The sequence below is a fragment of the Rattus norvegicus genome, chromosome 19 (genome assembly GCF_021556685.1).
Source record: "Rattus norvegicus strain SHRSP/BbbUtx chromosome 19, alternate assembly SHRSP_T2T, whole genome shotgun sequence".
Classification (NCBI taxonomy): Eukaryota; Metazoa; Chordata; class Mammalia; order Rodentia; family Muridae; genus Rattus; species Rattus norvegicus.
This window is the reverse complement of record NC_141552.1, coordinates 53,160,149-53,175,550: the sequence shown is the minus strand read 5'-3', so window position 1 is coordinate 53,175,550 and position 15,402 is coordinate 53,160,149. Positions and strand designations below refer to the sequence as shown.

General features: G+C 44.4%; 1 protein-coding gene across 24 annotated transcripts; it reads right to left on the bottom strand.

Moving 5' to 3' along the window:
• Positions 1-1,641: 1,641 nt before the first annotated feature.
• Zfp612 (zinc finger protein 612) lies at positions 1,642-15,158 on the bottom strand. Of its 24 annotated transcripts, none has more exons than XM_087594644.1 (6): positions 15,126-15,158; positions 12,835-13,026; positions 11,760-11,824; positions 10,744-10,920; positions 10,092-10,199; positions 1,642-5,988 (listed from the first exon to the last, which is right to left on the bottom strand). In XM_087594644.1, exons 4-6 carry the CDS (start codon positions 10,775-10,777, stop codon positions 4,229-4,231), a joined length of 1,902 nt encoding a protein of 633 aa, XP_087450770.1. In that variant the 5' UTR covers positions 10,778-10,920; positions 11,760-11,824; positions 12,835-13,026; positions 15,126-15,158; the 3' UTR covers positions 1,642-4,228.
• Positions 15,159-15,402: the final 244 nt, after the last annotated feature.

Here is a 15,402-nt window from a genome sequence, read left to right as displayed (position 1 = left end):
GAACTATGGCTCCTCCAGAGGGGAGATTCTTTGGTTGCTGTATGAGTGGGGGGAAGCTACCATCTGGCTTGAGCCTGGGGTCAAGATATGTGGTAGATAATCAAACAGGGCTGGGGCAGAAGAGAGAGTCTTGACTAGGGACCATGGACAAGGCTTAGAGCTGGGATATTCAATATTGTAGAGAAATTGTTGGGGGTGACATAAAGAATTGTCTGGGGGTAGGGGATGGGGTCTGAAGTTCTCTGTCTGAAAGCAATGTGGCTAAGAAACAGATTGGGTTTCCTCTCCTAAGCTGGGCTCTGGGCCATAAGAGGCCAAGGGAACTTAGACTCTATCCTGTCCAGATGCCTGTCCAGCAAGGCACAAGGGACATTTCTCAAGACCCTCAGGTTTCTCCAGTAGCTGGCAGGAAGAGAAATCCTCGAGACACTCCTAGAGTCTCTGGAACTCTTCACAGTAGTATTTGGTACACCCCGACCCCAAGCAGGGGTCACATGTGGATTCACACACCTGCTCCACTCCAGTGACTGCACATTCTGCTCATTGTCCAAATTTGTAGCACCAGGCTGTTTTGCTCCTGACCTCCCTACTCTGTTTAAGTAAGCTACCAATGACACAGGCCACACAATTTCTTAACATCGGGTTTAGTCATTTGAATGAAAAGACCCCCATATATGCATGCTTAGTCTCCAGTTGGGTGAACCATGTGAGAAAGATTAGATGTGACCTTGTTGGAGGAAGTGTGACACTGCAAGGAGTGGGAGCTTTGAGGTTTCAGAAGCCCATTCCAGGCCCAGTGTCTCAATCAGGACACAAAGCTCTCAGTTACTTGTCTAGCACCATGCCTGCCTATATGCTGCCACATTCCCCACCATAACTAACCATCTAAAACTGTAATTAAGCCCTCAATTAAATGCTAAAGAGAGTAAATAATATGAGTTGCCTTGCTTATGGTGTCACTTCACAGCAATAGAACAGTAACTAAGAATGTAATATGAATTCCTTTGGAAAGATCCACACCCAAACAAGGGAATGTGTTAGGAATGCTGTCTGCCCTCACTTCGTGCTATACAAACATGGCAGGTGTCCTAGTATACTTATTAACGTGGCTTTTCTTTCTACATCACTGCCAACATAGACTTTGTCTGAGACATATGCAACCTGCACAGTAGATGTTGCATAGACTGTCAGTTCTTCCCCAGGGTAATTTTATAAAGTTCATGCTTCTTGTGCTGTGTGAACAAGAAATGCTAGGGCTAAGCTTCCTCATTAAAAATCCAAGATCATAGACATCTGGGTATTGCTTTTCCCACTGCTCTCTTCCCTATAAAGAACTGTTCCTGAGTACCCAAAACCTGCTAGGCTATATTCTATCTCAGCTCAGTGAAGTCAGATCTGCATTTGTACCTAAAAACATAAAAAATAAGCCAAACCATTTCACCTCAGTCTATTTTGAATGTCACCTTTATTTTCTTATAACCCTATGTCTAGATTAAGGAGCAACTATCACACTAGAACTTGATTCCCCAACCCCAACCCTCCGATATTTAAACCCAGCTACTTCCTCAGGCTAACTGTAGTCTCAAAATAAAAATGATCATGATAGCATATAGTCTCATTATAGAAAGCAAGTCTCAGCAATTCAGCAGATTATTAGATTTATTTGAATAGATGAATTGCACACTTCAAGATGATCAATATGCTTAATTTCAGTATAGGTATTTTAGGTTTTTTTTAAATGACATTATTATTTTCATGCATGCACAGAGGCCAGAGGACAACTGTGTGTCAATCTGTCCTTCCCATCATGTGGGCTCTAGAGATTGAAACTTGGGTCGAGTTTAGCCTTTACCTGTGAGCCATGTCACTAGCCATTACACAACTCTTAAATGAAGACATTTTGGAAAGAACTGCTATATGGAAAAGCACTAATAGTCTACACTGCCCAGGGTTCATCTTTGCTCCTAGAGCTAATGGCTTCCCCAGAGCTGGGTTTTCATTTTATCCTATTTACTACTGAACTAAAGACAAACAAACCCAAAATTCCCCAGACTTAAGGGGATTTGAACCAAGTAAATGGGTTTTTGCCTGTGACTTAAGCATGTTTGGTCTCTCTCCAGTTTCCAGCACCACACACACAAAGAAAACCTAAAACCTTTTGTTACTCCTAAGGTCTCTTGCCGTCATCTGTTTATGCTAAAGCGACTTGTCGCTAGACTCCTTGCTAGCTCCAGGATTGGGGCTAGTTGTCAAAGGAGCCAACTATGTGCTAAGAGAGTTGGAACTTTTAACAACCCCTGCTGACTTCTGGAAGGGGAAACCTATCTAACAGCCAAGGCCTTCATCAGTCATGGGCACGCACTGTAATCTTCATACAAACACTAAACAGCAAGGCTCAACAGGTGAAGCACTCGACTCTGGGGACAAACACACCTTCACATGGGGAACCCTTTGGATCTTGTTCATCTCTTCATCTGGCTGCTCCTGTGACATTCACGATATAATTTAGAGTAAATGGTAACTTTAAATTGTCTCTTTAAGTTTGGTGAGTTACCATAGAAAATTACTGAACCCAGAGGGTTCAATTTGTAACCAAATCAGTAATGTAGGACTCATCATTAGTGTCTGAATATAGGGGGAGGAGACTGGCAGTCTTCTCAGACTGAGCCCACTTCACCAGTAGGATGTTTATTATGGCAAAATTGATAGAAATTGGAGGACATCCAGTTGGTGTCTGCAAACAACTAAATTGGTGTGGAAACCTGAATGTTTGGTACTAGAGGTGTTGTTAAGTAGGAAACCTTTTCCTTTCTTACCCATTACCAGTTGACAACAGAGAAATAACTGCTGGTTGTCAGCTTTTTGGCAGCTCAAGTGATCTTATTAATGGCTTACAGTGTTTTGTTTTGGTTTTTGTTTTAAAAGGGGGAAAGAGATTTCAAAAAGTATCTTAAGAATTCCAACATTTTCATGGAGCCCAATTATCACAAAGCATCGAAGTCAATGCAGATACCTTTCTTCAGGGCATAGTCATGTTTGCTGAGTTCAGTCACTACAAAATAGGAACTCTAACATGCTATTTTGTTAATATAATTTGTGCTTGTATGGCAGGCATCTGTAGCAAATACAGCACCTACAATCACTGAGGGCTGCAGAGTATTGGGGGAGGGGTAATGCATATCATATACTCAATGTGACATGCAAGTCTTCACTAATTTCTACCCCTTGGGGTACTGAGAAGGGACACTTCTTTAGAACACTGGTGATCCGAAAGCACTGACTGTTAATGTCACTGTTGATTTTTATCTTTTGTTAAAATCTGAGTACTAGATATTACACTATATCACAAATTTTACAAAGGTCATTCCATTTGAGTGTGTGTGTGTGTGTGTGTGTGTGTCTGTGCTTTACAACTCAAACTTATTTGGAAGTATTTACAACAAAACACACGGGTTTAGAGTGGTCATTTGCCAACACTCTCTTTAGTGTTCATCTCTATTTTGGATCTGATGTTTTTAAAGGCTTCTTCTAACAATTTTTTAATGTTTACTTTCCCCCATTTTAAAGGATGTGTAATGCATTCTTGTTGTCAAAACGAAGCAGAAATACATTAATTTCTCTCCTCCTTCTTGTATTTGTTTTCTTTAGTCTCCCTCAGTTGAGAATCCTTAATTTTCTTCAGCCCCAGAAAATTTTCCTAGAAAATCTACTTTTCATGGTGCTGCTGGGAATAGGATGTTTCCCTTCATTATATTTCCTGACTGGTTACTGGATAAATCAAGTGGATAAATAGATTCAGGCTGCTGGGAATAGGATGTTTCCCTTCATTATATTCCCTGACTAATACTGGATAAATCAAGTTATTATTTGGGCAGTGCTGAGGCGCACCTTTAACACCAGTACTCGGGAGGCAGAGGCTGGTGAATCTCAGTTGGAGGCCTGACCAGTCTACACAGCGAGTTCCAGGATAGCCAGAGCTGCACAGAGAAACGCTATCTTGAAACACAAAACAAAAATTCATTTAAAAAAAAGTATTTTAGATATCTTTCCAGCTGCTCATCTTGATTAAAAATAAGAGAAAAATTGTTTTCGAGTGAAGACTGCCATATTCATTTCCTTCTAATGGTTTTCCTCCAAGTAATAATTGATGAGCCATGATCCCCTTCTTATTAAACATAGGTCTGGTTTTAGGGTTTTGCTTGCTTGTTTAGTTTTGTTTTTGTCTTCATTAGGATTTGTCTTCATTGTGAACATCTTGGTGCTGACTAAGTTGGAAGCTAAACCTGAAAGTTTTCCCACATATGTTACATGCATAGGGTTTCTTCCAAGTATGGACAGTCTGATGTATAATACAATCAGAACTAAGGCTGAAGCCCTTGCCACACTCCATGCATCGGAAAGGCTTTTCCCCAGTATGGCTTCTCTGGTGTCTAATTAAATGAGCATTGACATGGAAGGCTTTACCACACTCGCTGCACTGAAAGGGTTTCTCTCCAGTATGGATTCTCTGATGCACAATATAGTCAGAACTACAGCTGAATGCTTTCTCACATTCCATACACTTGAAAGGTTTCTCCCTGGTGTGTATTTGCTGATGTCTAGTTAACTTCGCATTGATACTGAAAGCTTTCCCACACTCCTTACACTGATATGGCTTCTCTCCAGTATGGGTTCGCTGGTGATCAAGCAGGTTCCTTTTAGATGTAAAGCACTTCCCACATTCATTGCATTCAAACGGCTTCTCCCCAGTGTGAGTTCTCCGGTGCTGCATTAGCTTTGCATTAACGTTGAAGGCCTTTCCACACTCATTGCATTTATATGGCTTCTCCCCAGTATGGATTCTCAGATGCTGCCGAAGCTGGGAGTTACACCTAAAGGATTTCCCACACTCACTACATTCATAAGGTCTCTCACCTGTGTGGATTCTCTGGTGCTGGATTAACTTCCCTTTGGCACTAAAAGTCTTTCCACAGTCACTGCACGCATAGGGTTTCTCACCCGTGTGCACTCTTTGGTGTTGAATGAGCTTTGCATTTTTAGTGAAGCCTTTCCCACACTCACTACAGCGATGCGGCTTCTCTCCAGTGTGTATACTCTGATGCTGCCTAAGCTGGGTGCTGCACCTGAAGCCCTTTCCGCACACATCACATTCATAAGGCTTCTCTCCAGTATGGATTCTTTGATGCTGAATCAATTTGGCGTTAACATTGAAAGCTTTCCCACAGTCACTGCACTCGTAAGGTTTCTCCCCAGTGTGGGTTCTCTGGTGAGTAATGTATGCAGAACTACAACCGAAGCCAGTCCCACACTCCTTGCACTGATAGGGCTTCTCTCCTGTGTGTATCCTCTGATGTCTAACGAGACTTCCGTTAACACTGAAGGCTTTGCCACACACCTTACACTGGTACGGCTTTTCTCCACTGTGGATTGTCTGATGTGTGATATAGTGTGAACTGTAGCTAAAGCATTTCCCACACTCCACACATTTGAAAGGTTTCTCTCCATTATGAAGTCTTTGATGCCAAACAAACTTGGCTTTAACACTGAAGGCTTTGCCACATTCTGTACACTGATAGGGCTTCTCCACATCACAGCTTTCTGGAAGCTGATTAACTTGAGAGCTACCCTGAGAAGCCTCTGCTAATTCTTTGTGTTTCAAAGGTGTTTCCTGTGCAGTAATTTTCTCATTCTTAGTAAGTTTGGTGTCAGAGTACTGCTCTCCAGCAGAGCTGGCATGGTCCTGAGACAAGTGTGGCATGGGACTAGGTAAATGCCCTTCCACGGGGCTTGTCTTAGCTCTTCCATTGGAGGCGCTGACACTCTCCCTCTCACTTCCTGCTGACTGCGTTTCCTGCTGTTGGCCAACAATATAAGTTTTTGAAAAGTGTGTTTCCTGAGAAAAGTCCTTCTGAAGTTCAAATAATGTATTCTTTTTCTCTTCATACACGTCTTTTGTCAAATTAATGCCAGTCTGGATAGCAGTACATTCTACCAAAAGAAGTAAAAAATAATAAAATATGTCATATAATCATGTTGGAAGAGAATATAATAATTAGAAAGCTATTTTTTACATATAGTCTCAATATGTTGCCTAGGCTGGCTTTGAACTACTGATTCTCCTGTACCTACTTCATAAGGGGTAGAATTACATGTGTATGTCAACATGCCATGCTCTAAAAGGCTCTATAAATCACTAGGCTAGGTCAAATAACCAAAGGTTCATCCATAAGGTGTAATTGTCATTGGTAAAGAAAGGAAATAGATCCAGGTATGTAGACCATGAGAAGATGACCAAGATATACTTTAAAGTAAAAAAAAAAAATAAATAAGAAATAGAAACCAAAGGAGATTCCAACTGTGAAGAATGAGAAGAGTGGACAAGAACATGTATATCTGTGTCAGAAAACTTCTGAGTAAGAACAGCTATGAGACCACCTCACCCCACCGACCCCCATTCATACTCTCGCAGGGCAAGGGCCCTGCAAGGTAACAGCAGTAACAAAGGTTAAACAAATGTGGCAGTGGGGAAGAAAACTCATGGTCTTGTCCATCAGATCAGTCTTTCCCATTATCTCACACTTTCCTACACTCTACAGTTCCCTCTTGGTTGTCCTGAGGGATCCAGCTCCTTATAAAAGCAGGAAATGATTAACAAAGGAAAGGTAGAGGGTCTAAGGACATGCTGCAGGCCTGGGTCTGACAGACATCAGCAGAGGAAACAGAAGAACTGGGCTTGTTTCCCTAGAGCTTAACTTCAGCCTTCTTTTTTTTTTTTTTTTTTTTTTTTTTTCTTTGGTTCTTTTTTTCGGAGCTGGGGACCGAACCCAGGGCCTTGCGTTTCCAAGGTAAGCGCTCTACCACTGAGCTAAATCCCCAGCCCCAACTTCAGCCTTCTTGAAAAGCTCTGTTAAAGCCCACCCGACCACACCTCTTCCTATCTCCTCTAAAATAACTGTTGTACAAAATTTATTTCCATCGATCCTAAAAACTGATCATCTCTAAACATTCTTTTATAATCATAATTTTACAGACCTGACCTCTCCACTTCTCAAATCCCTCCCCCAAAAGCATCCTTTATTTTTCCATCTCTCATTTCCTCCTGACCACATAAAACATGCCCTTCCACCATCTGTAACCAGAAAAGGTTTCCAACGGAGGGACGGGGACACCAATCCAGCCACAAAACCTTCAACCCACACCTATCCTGCCTGTAAGATGTACTGGGGCAGTGGTGGCTCAGAGTTGTGGGAGTGGCCAACCAATGACTGGTCTAAGTTGAGGCCCAAGCCTCAAAACGGAGCCCATACCCAACACTACAGTTCCAGGATGGCCAGGAACTGGAAGTTGGATGGCTCAGAGACTTAGGGTAGAACCAAACATGACTGAGGAAAAAAAAAAGTCAACGAAGTAATTTCTAATAATATTCTGCTATACTCATAGGTGTTGCCTAGCCCCATTGGCATCACAGAGGCTTACTCTGGCAGATGCAGAGACCCATAGCCAAATATTAGGCAGAGCTGGGGGTTGGGGGACCCAGCAAAAGAGGGAGGATTATAGGAACCAGAATGGTGGGGACACCAGAAGAACACAGCCCACAGAATCAACTAAGCATGGCTCCTAGGGGCTCAGAGACTAAAGTGGCAATCACAGAGCCTGCATGGGTCTGCACTGGGTCCTCTGCATACATGCTATGGTCTTTTAGCTTGGGGATTTTGTGGGACTCCTAACAGTGGGAATAGGGGTCTCTAATTCTATTGCTTGCTCTTAGGACCCTTTTCCTCCTACTGGGTTGCCTCATCCAGCCTTGATGTGAGGGTTTGTGTTTACTGTTAGTGCATCTTGCTACACCATGTTCACTCACTATCACTGGGAGGCCTGCTCTCTTCTGAAGAGGAACAAGGGAACAGTGGATCTGGGGGAGGAGCTGGGAGGAGTGGAGGAAGGGGAAGCTACAATTGGGATGTATTGTATAAGAACAAATAAAAAGAAAAAAAAAAGGAACGTGCCTTACTACTTCACTAAAATTATTCTCAACAACACAAGTAACCTGGGCTCCTCTAGAAAGGATTTAAAACAACATGAGCCTTTTCAAAGTTAAAAATAATGTTGCTCTAGATCCAACGTTTGTTGCTGTCCATCCCCACCACTCACTATTAGGAGGGAGAACTCTGGCAGAATGCTTATGACGAACTTAATGTGTTAAGAGATCTGGTAAAGTTCTTTCCCCTTCTCCTTATGAGGGCTTAGCAAGAGGACAAATAGCTGTCTATTCATCTGCAAACAGGTCCTGGTCGAGCACTCAGTCCATCTGCACCTTCACCTTGGACTTCCAACCTCCAAAACTGGAAGAATAAATTTATGTTCTTAAAAGCCATCCAAGGTACTGTTATAGCAGCCCAAACTAAGGCATATGAAAGATGCAGACTATGTTGTTTATAAACCACTCAAGCTATGCTCTGTTCCAACAGTTCAGAAGACATCCACAGTTACCAGAAACTTAGCAATTCAGTTCTCCTTTCCAAAACGTGAGCTACCGGGTGCCTGAAATGAACATATGCTAATCTTTTAAACACCTTTTTCTTTTTACTTTTTCAAAACTAGATTTTTTCCTTCCTTTAGTGATAAACATTTTCTAATATTTTTTAAAGACTGCAAAAATAGCTTAATCTCTAAATACTCTTCCAGCCCGCAGGGGTACCTGAACTTAGCCATTCTCATTATACAGAAAACAGATTGTTTCCACTGACTTGGTGCTCAAGTGCATCAAGGCATCTCTGAGAAGAGCCTCATTACTTACGCATCCTCAGCTATAGAAGCTGGTATGCAGGTTACCAGGCAGCAACTTTTCTTGTAGAAAGGCTACCAATTTACCTCCCTCCACCAGTCCTGTCTGTCTTGCTACCTCGATAACATTTGACTGTACTGGGTCTCTGACAGGTGAGTATTCTCTCACCAGCACAGCCTTTCACAGTAAAGATCAACCCAGGCCCTCATGCATTCTAAGAAAACACTCTTCCACTATGCTGCACCCCGCACCTTCTTGCATTAGTAGGAATCGTTTCTCTTTGGTTTCTAGGGATAGATATTTTTCAGATTGATTTACATTTGTATGTGTCACGGAGATCAACGACGACTCTTTTACCAATTTTTATTAGCAACCTTCCAAACCCTATGGTATAGCACACGTTAGTATCAGTGTCCACTTCGTCTTTACTAACATGCCTTCCATTTAACTTCTTGAAGTACTGAGCTGCCCACCCAAATCTTATTTTCCAGCTTCTCTTTCATAAAGGATCTAAGGTCCTACAAGTAAGACTTCATAGAAACCACGGGTTGAGCTATGAAAAAGGCCTTTTGTTTTGTTCTGTAGAGTTCTCCTGCTACCACAGTCCTTATGCGCCCACCTCCTTCTGCTACCCACAGCCTGTCTCATTTTTTGCCAACAAATGAGATTAGCTGTGGCGTACAGAATGAGAACTGAACACCTTCGATTAAGGGCCTCACAGTATGAATGCAAACGCAGACACTTGGCTGGCCCAAGACCTACTGACAGTCTGCACCTCTAAGTATTGCAAGTAATCACGTACACATTATTGAACGTATATAACACTCAAGATGTGTGGAACAGGGGCACGTTTATGTATGCACAATGTTAATCTAACTAAGCTAGACCCCTGATGTAGGTTATCACGCTGGCCTTGCGCCCAGAGTGGCACCACTGTTTCCCTTCATTGTTACCACGGTTTCAGAGATGAATTCACTGGACACTGGAGACCTCAAATAACTGACCTGCTCAGTCATGTGACTAGAAAGAAACAGTTCCTCACAAAAACACATGGCATCATAGCACAGCCAAGCCTGTAGCTTTAGGTATTTCTGCCCCTGTGTAAAAAGGTTGTTAAAGCTATATCCTCCACTTTTAGTGGCAATGCTCAAAAACGTTAAGGACTTCCACCCCCCAAATCACGAAATCCGTACTCTTGTTTGAGAATGATGGGGTTGGAGACAGAATTCGGCATCTGGGAACACGCATCGCTGTAATGTGGAAATGCGGCACACACGTATGTTGTTGGGCAGTGGGCCTCCCTTACCAGTCCAGAGGCCCTGGGAGTCTGTTCCAGTGGCCAGCTGAGACAGGCTTTCCAGATCCTCTCCTTCCTCTAGCTGTGAGATCACAGCAGGTTTGAGAAGTGGAAATCCTGATTTGGGAAAAGGAAACAGAAGAGAATGAAAACTCTCCCACATGTACATTCCTAACTTCTCCTGAGATTGCCTCAGCCATGAGGGAAGAAGGTAAGATCCCCAGAAAGGAAGTGGACAGGAATAAGAAGGGTCCGAATGTGGGCCAGGGAACACATGCGGAGAAAGCCAGAGTCTGCCCAAAAGGGATACCACATTTTGATCTTAGCCTGAAATACCCAGAGCTCACTGAAATTCTTAAAAAGCCTTGATAGTGAGGTGGGGCAGTCTGAAGGCACCTCTGGAGGACAGCAGGTTCCTAATTTTCAAGCCATATCCGATACACAGCAGCTTCTCAGGGTTGATCAGAAGCATGCCTGGGTCTTAGCAAAGTTCTATGTTGGCCCCAAACAGCTTGAGATTTGCTCTTCCGGCAATCTCCGTAAGGAGATTAGAAAAAGCCCATGCATAAAGGATTACCACATCCCCACCATCACTTCTTAGGAAGACAGGAGCTAAGAAACACAAAATGGCAGAGTCTGAGTCCAGGGGGAGAAGCCTTACCCACAGAGGCCAAGTTCCTATAATTCTCCAGCATGACATCCCTGTACAATGCTCTCTGTTCAGGGGACAGACCATCCCACTCCGTCTGGGTGAAGTACACAGCCACATCCTCAAAGGTCACCGACTTCTGAAACAACAGGTTCTTGCTGCCCTAGGGCCAATTCCATGGCTCAGGCCCTAAGTGAGGGGTAGAGGGCAAAGTAAGGGCTTGGGGAGGGGGCGTGTGAAGATCACAAAGTTAATAACAAGAGAAAGTGGAGAAAAAAGACACCGGGAAAGTAAACTATGGAATATCCTCCTTCTCTTACAGCAGAGAAACCGCATGTCACTTTCACACTGGGCTGAAAGAAAAAGAATTCCCATGAGCAAATTCTACTGCACAACCCTGCCTTAGACGGGCTGCTCCCTCACTGACACACGGTTGGAAGCATCTGCAGTTCCCACTGCATCCCTGCCAGGTCTTAGCCCCTCTATGGTTTACCTCAGCCCCCAGCTCCACTCCCCCATCCTCATATGGTAAAACACGTGTCCCTCATCCTCCCGAGGGACATCTAACTCATCTGCCACCCGATTCCCCAGAGACCCCCAACCAAGGACTCGCAGGTCTGCTGCCTTTCCCTTGCTTGCTCCCACTTCCTACCACAGCCCCTCATCCCTCCTAGCCAGAGGCAGAGCTTCCTTCCTACTAGTCCGCAGTCTCTTCTTTTCCCACCCCAGCTATCAATTATCCCAAACTCTGCAGCTCCTCAAAGTACCACATGGGTGGTTTCCATGGCAACATCTTTCCAGAAGCCCTCTGCTAGGGTGCTCAAGTGCAGAGCCATACAGACCCTCGTGTGACTCCGTCTGCTGAGTTCACTGTCCTGCCACCTTCACTTGTCACTGCCCGAGTCTCTGCCACCTGTGTGCCCACCTTTCTCACGAGATCCATCCGGCAGGTAGAAGCGCTTTTCCTTCCAAGTCTCACCAGCTCTCAATCTGAACTGCACAGAAGGGATGAGGGACCAACAGCTCACCTGGGGCCAAACCGATGGGATCATGGCTGTCATCACCTGGTCTCCCTCTCAAGGAAAGACTGGAGCTGAGGAGAAACAGAGGGTGGGGGTGGGGTATGAGGCAAAGCACCCCAATCAGGAGCACAGTTTCGATCTGAGGCACAGGCAGCTGGTTTCCAGACAGAACAGGAGCTGCCACAGAAGACGAGTGACCCCCTCACTGGTTCAAGTGCCTGGTATTCTTCCCAGGAGGCTGATGTTCTGTTCTGACGTTGGCTGCCAAGAAGCCTGTGTGTGGTGTGGCAATTCAATTCTTACAAGCATCACATAAAAATATTTCTAAAACTTACGCCGAGCTTCAAGAATAACAGGCCAGGAATGGAGGATTCAGTTCGAGAGATAACATTATCAAACCTAGCTCATTCCTCTTTCTGCAACTGCGTGTTATCTGCAATTACACTGTAAGAAAAGGCCTGCGAGGCGGCAGCCTCGTCACAGATCTGAGAGTCAGGCTGCAGGAAGACACCACATGGACAGTGGCAGCTGCTCCCCTACCTCCTGTCAGTTCCCTCATTCTTGGTGACAAGAATTCTCAGGCTTGCCAGGAGTGATGGTGCTTACCCATAATCCCAGTACCTGGGAGCTGGGGCAGGAGGATCAGAATTTGAGGCCTGGGCTGCAAAAGACCACAGCTCAATAGAAGGATCTTCATGAGTCCCAGTCATAGTAATGCATACTTACAACCCCAGCATTCAGGAGGCCAAGTCCTGAATTCAAAGTTCAAGGCTACCTTGAGCCATTCAGGAATCCTGTCTCAACCATGGGGGATGGGGTGGGAGTGGGGGAATGCACACAAACAAATGAACCCTCTGGTTTTTGTGGAGGTCTCAGCAGGCTCACTGGCTTCCATGGCCTAAGCTAACCTTGAGAAAGCTGGGCCAAAAGTGAGGTATCAGTCTGCCATTCAGTTCTCAACCTGAACTAGCCACTTTTGGATCACAGACAGGCCAAGTGGAGGCTTTCTGCAGTTCTCCTAGGCAGAGACCAGATTTACAAAGCTGTAACCAACCTTCCCAAGGACTTATACCATATATACCTCATTCCTGCAGTCCGGCTTCTCCCATATTCTGAGTGAGATGCCCGCTGCGGCAGACTGCAGGCACAAAAGCATCTGTGAGGCCACCCTTGACCATCGGGGGCAGAATTTGATAGGTAAGTGCTTTTCCCATTAACCCTAGAAGGACATCTTTGAGATTCCAAGGCTCCTCAGAGACCCTGCAAGACAGAACTTGTTGAGGGCCAAACCTGGTAAGGCAACCTTGTAAGTACTTTATTAAAGCAAACTAAATTAGCCTAAAAAAGCTTTCCTACTCACACACCTGAGCCCTCACCTGTAGAGAATTGCAACCTGTCTCAGTAAACAAACAAAATTCAAGACCTAACTTCAGAACCAAGTCTTAGCCAATCAGAGTGGCCAACTTGATCAAACTAGGTTCAAATAAGGCACTTACCAGGCACAAACCAACTGGGATTACTCTTCAGTAAGGCACATGCCTTCTCCTGTCTATAAATATCCAGCCCCATGGCATCCCCACTCTCACAAATTGTTGTGGTGTCAAATCATTCTTTGCTCAGCTGTCAAATCATTCTTTGCTCAACTGAACAGTTATATTTAATTTGTCTATGTATTTTTTTCTATTTTGCTATCTTTGTCCTTCATTCTGTCCAAGTGACTATATTCACAGTTAAATTCCCCCCCCCCAAAAAAACCAAACAAACAAACAAAACAAAACTTTGTCCTATGTTCTATGGCTGGAAAAACCTAGACTACAAAAGGATTTTACATTTTTCTACCTCTTCAAATTACAGGAGTTTTTCAGCTATTTTCATTGTCCTATCTGGTAATCAAAAACTATCTGGCCACAAATTTCCCTCTGGCTCAGAATGCTCGACCAAGAATGCTCAGAGGTTCTCATGTTCTTGTCTCTGATGTAATAACTTTAAAATATATTGGTGCTGCTCACACTCTGCTACTAATAAGCTCTGGGTTCGTTACTGTATGTTTAAATGCCCTGATCTATTATTCTTTACAGAGTTTGTTTTTTTTTTTTTAAGAGTTTTGCTTTGCTTTGTTTTGTGTATGGGATTAATACCTATCTTTTCTTTAAAATATCCTTTGGTATTTAAAAAAACATATTCAACAATGAAGAATATGTAATTCAATTTGAAGACAGCAAGTCAACTTATAGTCCACCTCGATGCCAAAGGTGTTTGAAAAATGCAATACTCACATCTAATTTTAAAAATGTCTGCCAAGGGGGTGCCCAGGAGAAGGGTGAAATGAATCAAATGCATTCTATATTTGTATGAAACTCTCAATGAATTTTTAAAAACTTAAAAAATGTATTCCTTTGAATATTCTCATGTATAGGAGACAAAACATTAATCATCAGTACTATTTTTGGTACATAATCAGCCTGAAAACAACCTAACCGTCCACTGAAAATACAAGTTCCCATATTGTTTTTAGAGCTGTATATGACCCAGCTGGCTTATACACTCCTTAGAAATTAACCTAGTACATGAAGATGCTCAAAAACAACACAGAAAGGTTAAACTGTTTATGTATCAGTGCATATGGATACACTTAAAAATAGGCTGTGATTAACACAACGTTCAAAACATCCCTCTGAGGATGGGAGTCTTGACATCAGATGAAGAAGGGATATACTAATGGATGCGGCAGTAAGGACCAGATTCTTTCTTAACTGGCTGCTCATAGGTAAGCATTTGTTACTTTTGTTTCTCTTAAAACTTTTTCTCTGTGTCTGTCTGTCCCTCCCAGCTCCCTTCTTGTCAAAATAGTGTTTTGACTTCGGTAAGGCTATAACCAAAGAGACCTACATGCATTCCAAATGTCGTACTGTCTTCTACGGGGTATGAAATATCAATCCTAAAACATTCTGTCTGTACTCATGCTGTGTCGTAATCATGTGTGAATGTGTGGGGCCTGACATCAATGCAGCAGACCAGGCCTCAAGCCGTCTGTCCCCAGTAGCTGAGAGGTGGCCCTGCGGTGCCCCGCGCCCCTCACCCGGTCTGGAGCTCAGGACAAGCTGTACACACCTGAAGCACCTGCAGGACCACAGCGGGTCAATGGACTTGCGATGTCACCTCGAGCCGCTTCGCCCCCTCACGCAGTCACCCTCTGTGAAGTGACACAGCTTCCCCGATCCGCCACCTGCTAAGCTCTGTGGGCCTGACGGTAGTTGCCACTCAAGCGTCACCGCTGTGGGCACCGAGACGTGGTGGGCCGCGAGGCTGGCTGCGAGGGACCCTGCGTGCTGACCGCCAGGACACCGCGAACCGCAACGAGTCCGCACTCACCTGCGCAGCACGGTCCGCGGCGCGACCGGAAGTGCGTCACCGGCCCGGCCCGCCCCCTCTAGGAGTATTGCCCTCCCTCTCGGGGTGCCCCGCCCGGCCTCTGCGGTTCCCCTCTGCCCCCTAGGGCTCAAGCCCTTTGTCACAGGCGGTGGGATTTGACGCCTGAGGACCATTATTTCTGGGGTCCTGGATAGGCCCACTTGAGAAGAACGTCCGAGCTTGTGTCTTGGTAAAGCTACAGGTGCCAGCAGGTGGACTGTGCCAGTGCGTCACAGGC

Bases quoted from the DNA above. Each gene is read 5' to 3' on its own strand.
- Zfp612 (XM_087594633.1), bottom strand. From the start codon at position 11,792: ATGACAGCCATGATCCCATCGGTTTGGCCCCAG. The intron at 10,871-11,759 runs GTGAGCTGTTGG...CTGTTGTTTCAG, and splicing joins TCCCATCGGTTTGGCCCCAG to AAGTCGGTGACCTTTGAGGA. The intron at 10,200-10,743 runs GTAAGGCTTCTC...TTCCCAAATCAG, and splicing joins TAGGAACTTGGCCTCTGTGG to GATTTCCACTTCTCAAACCT.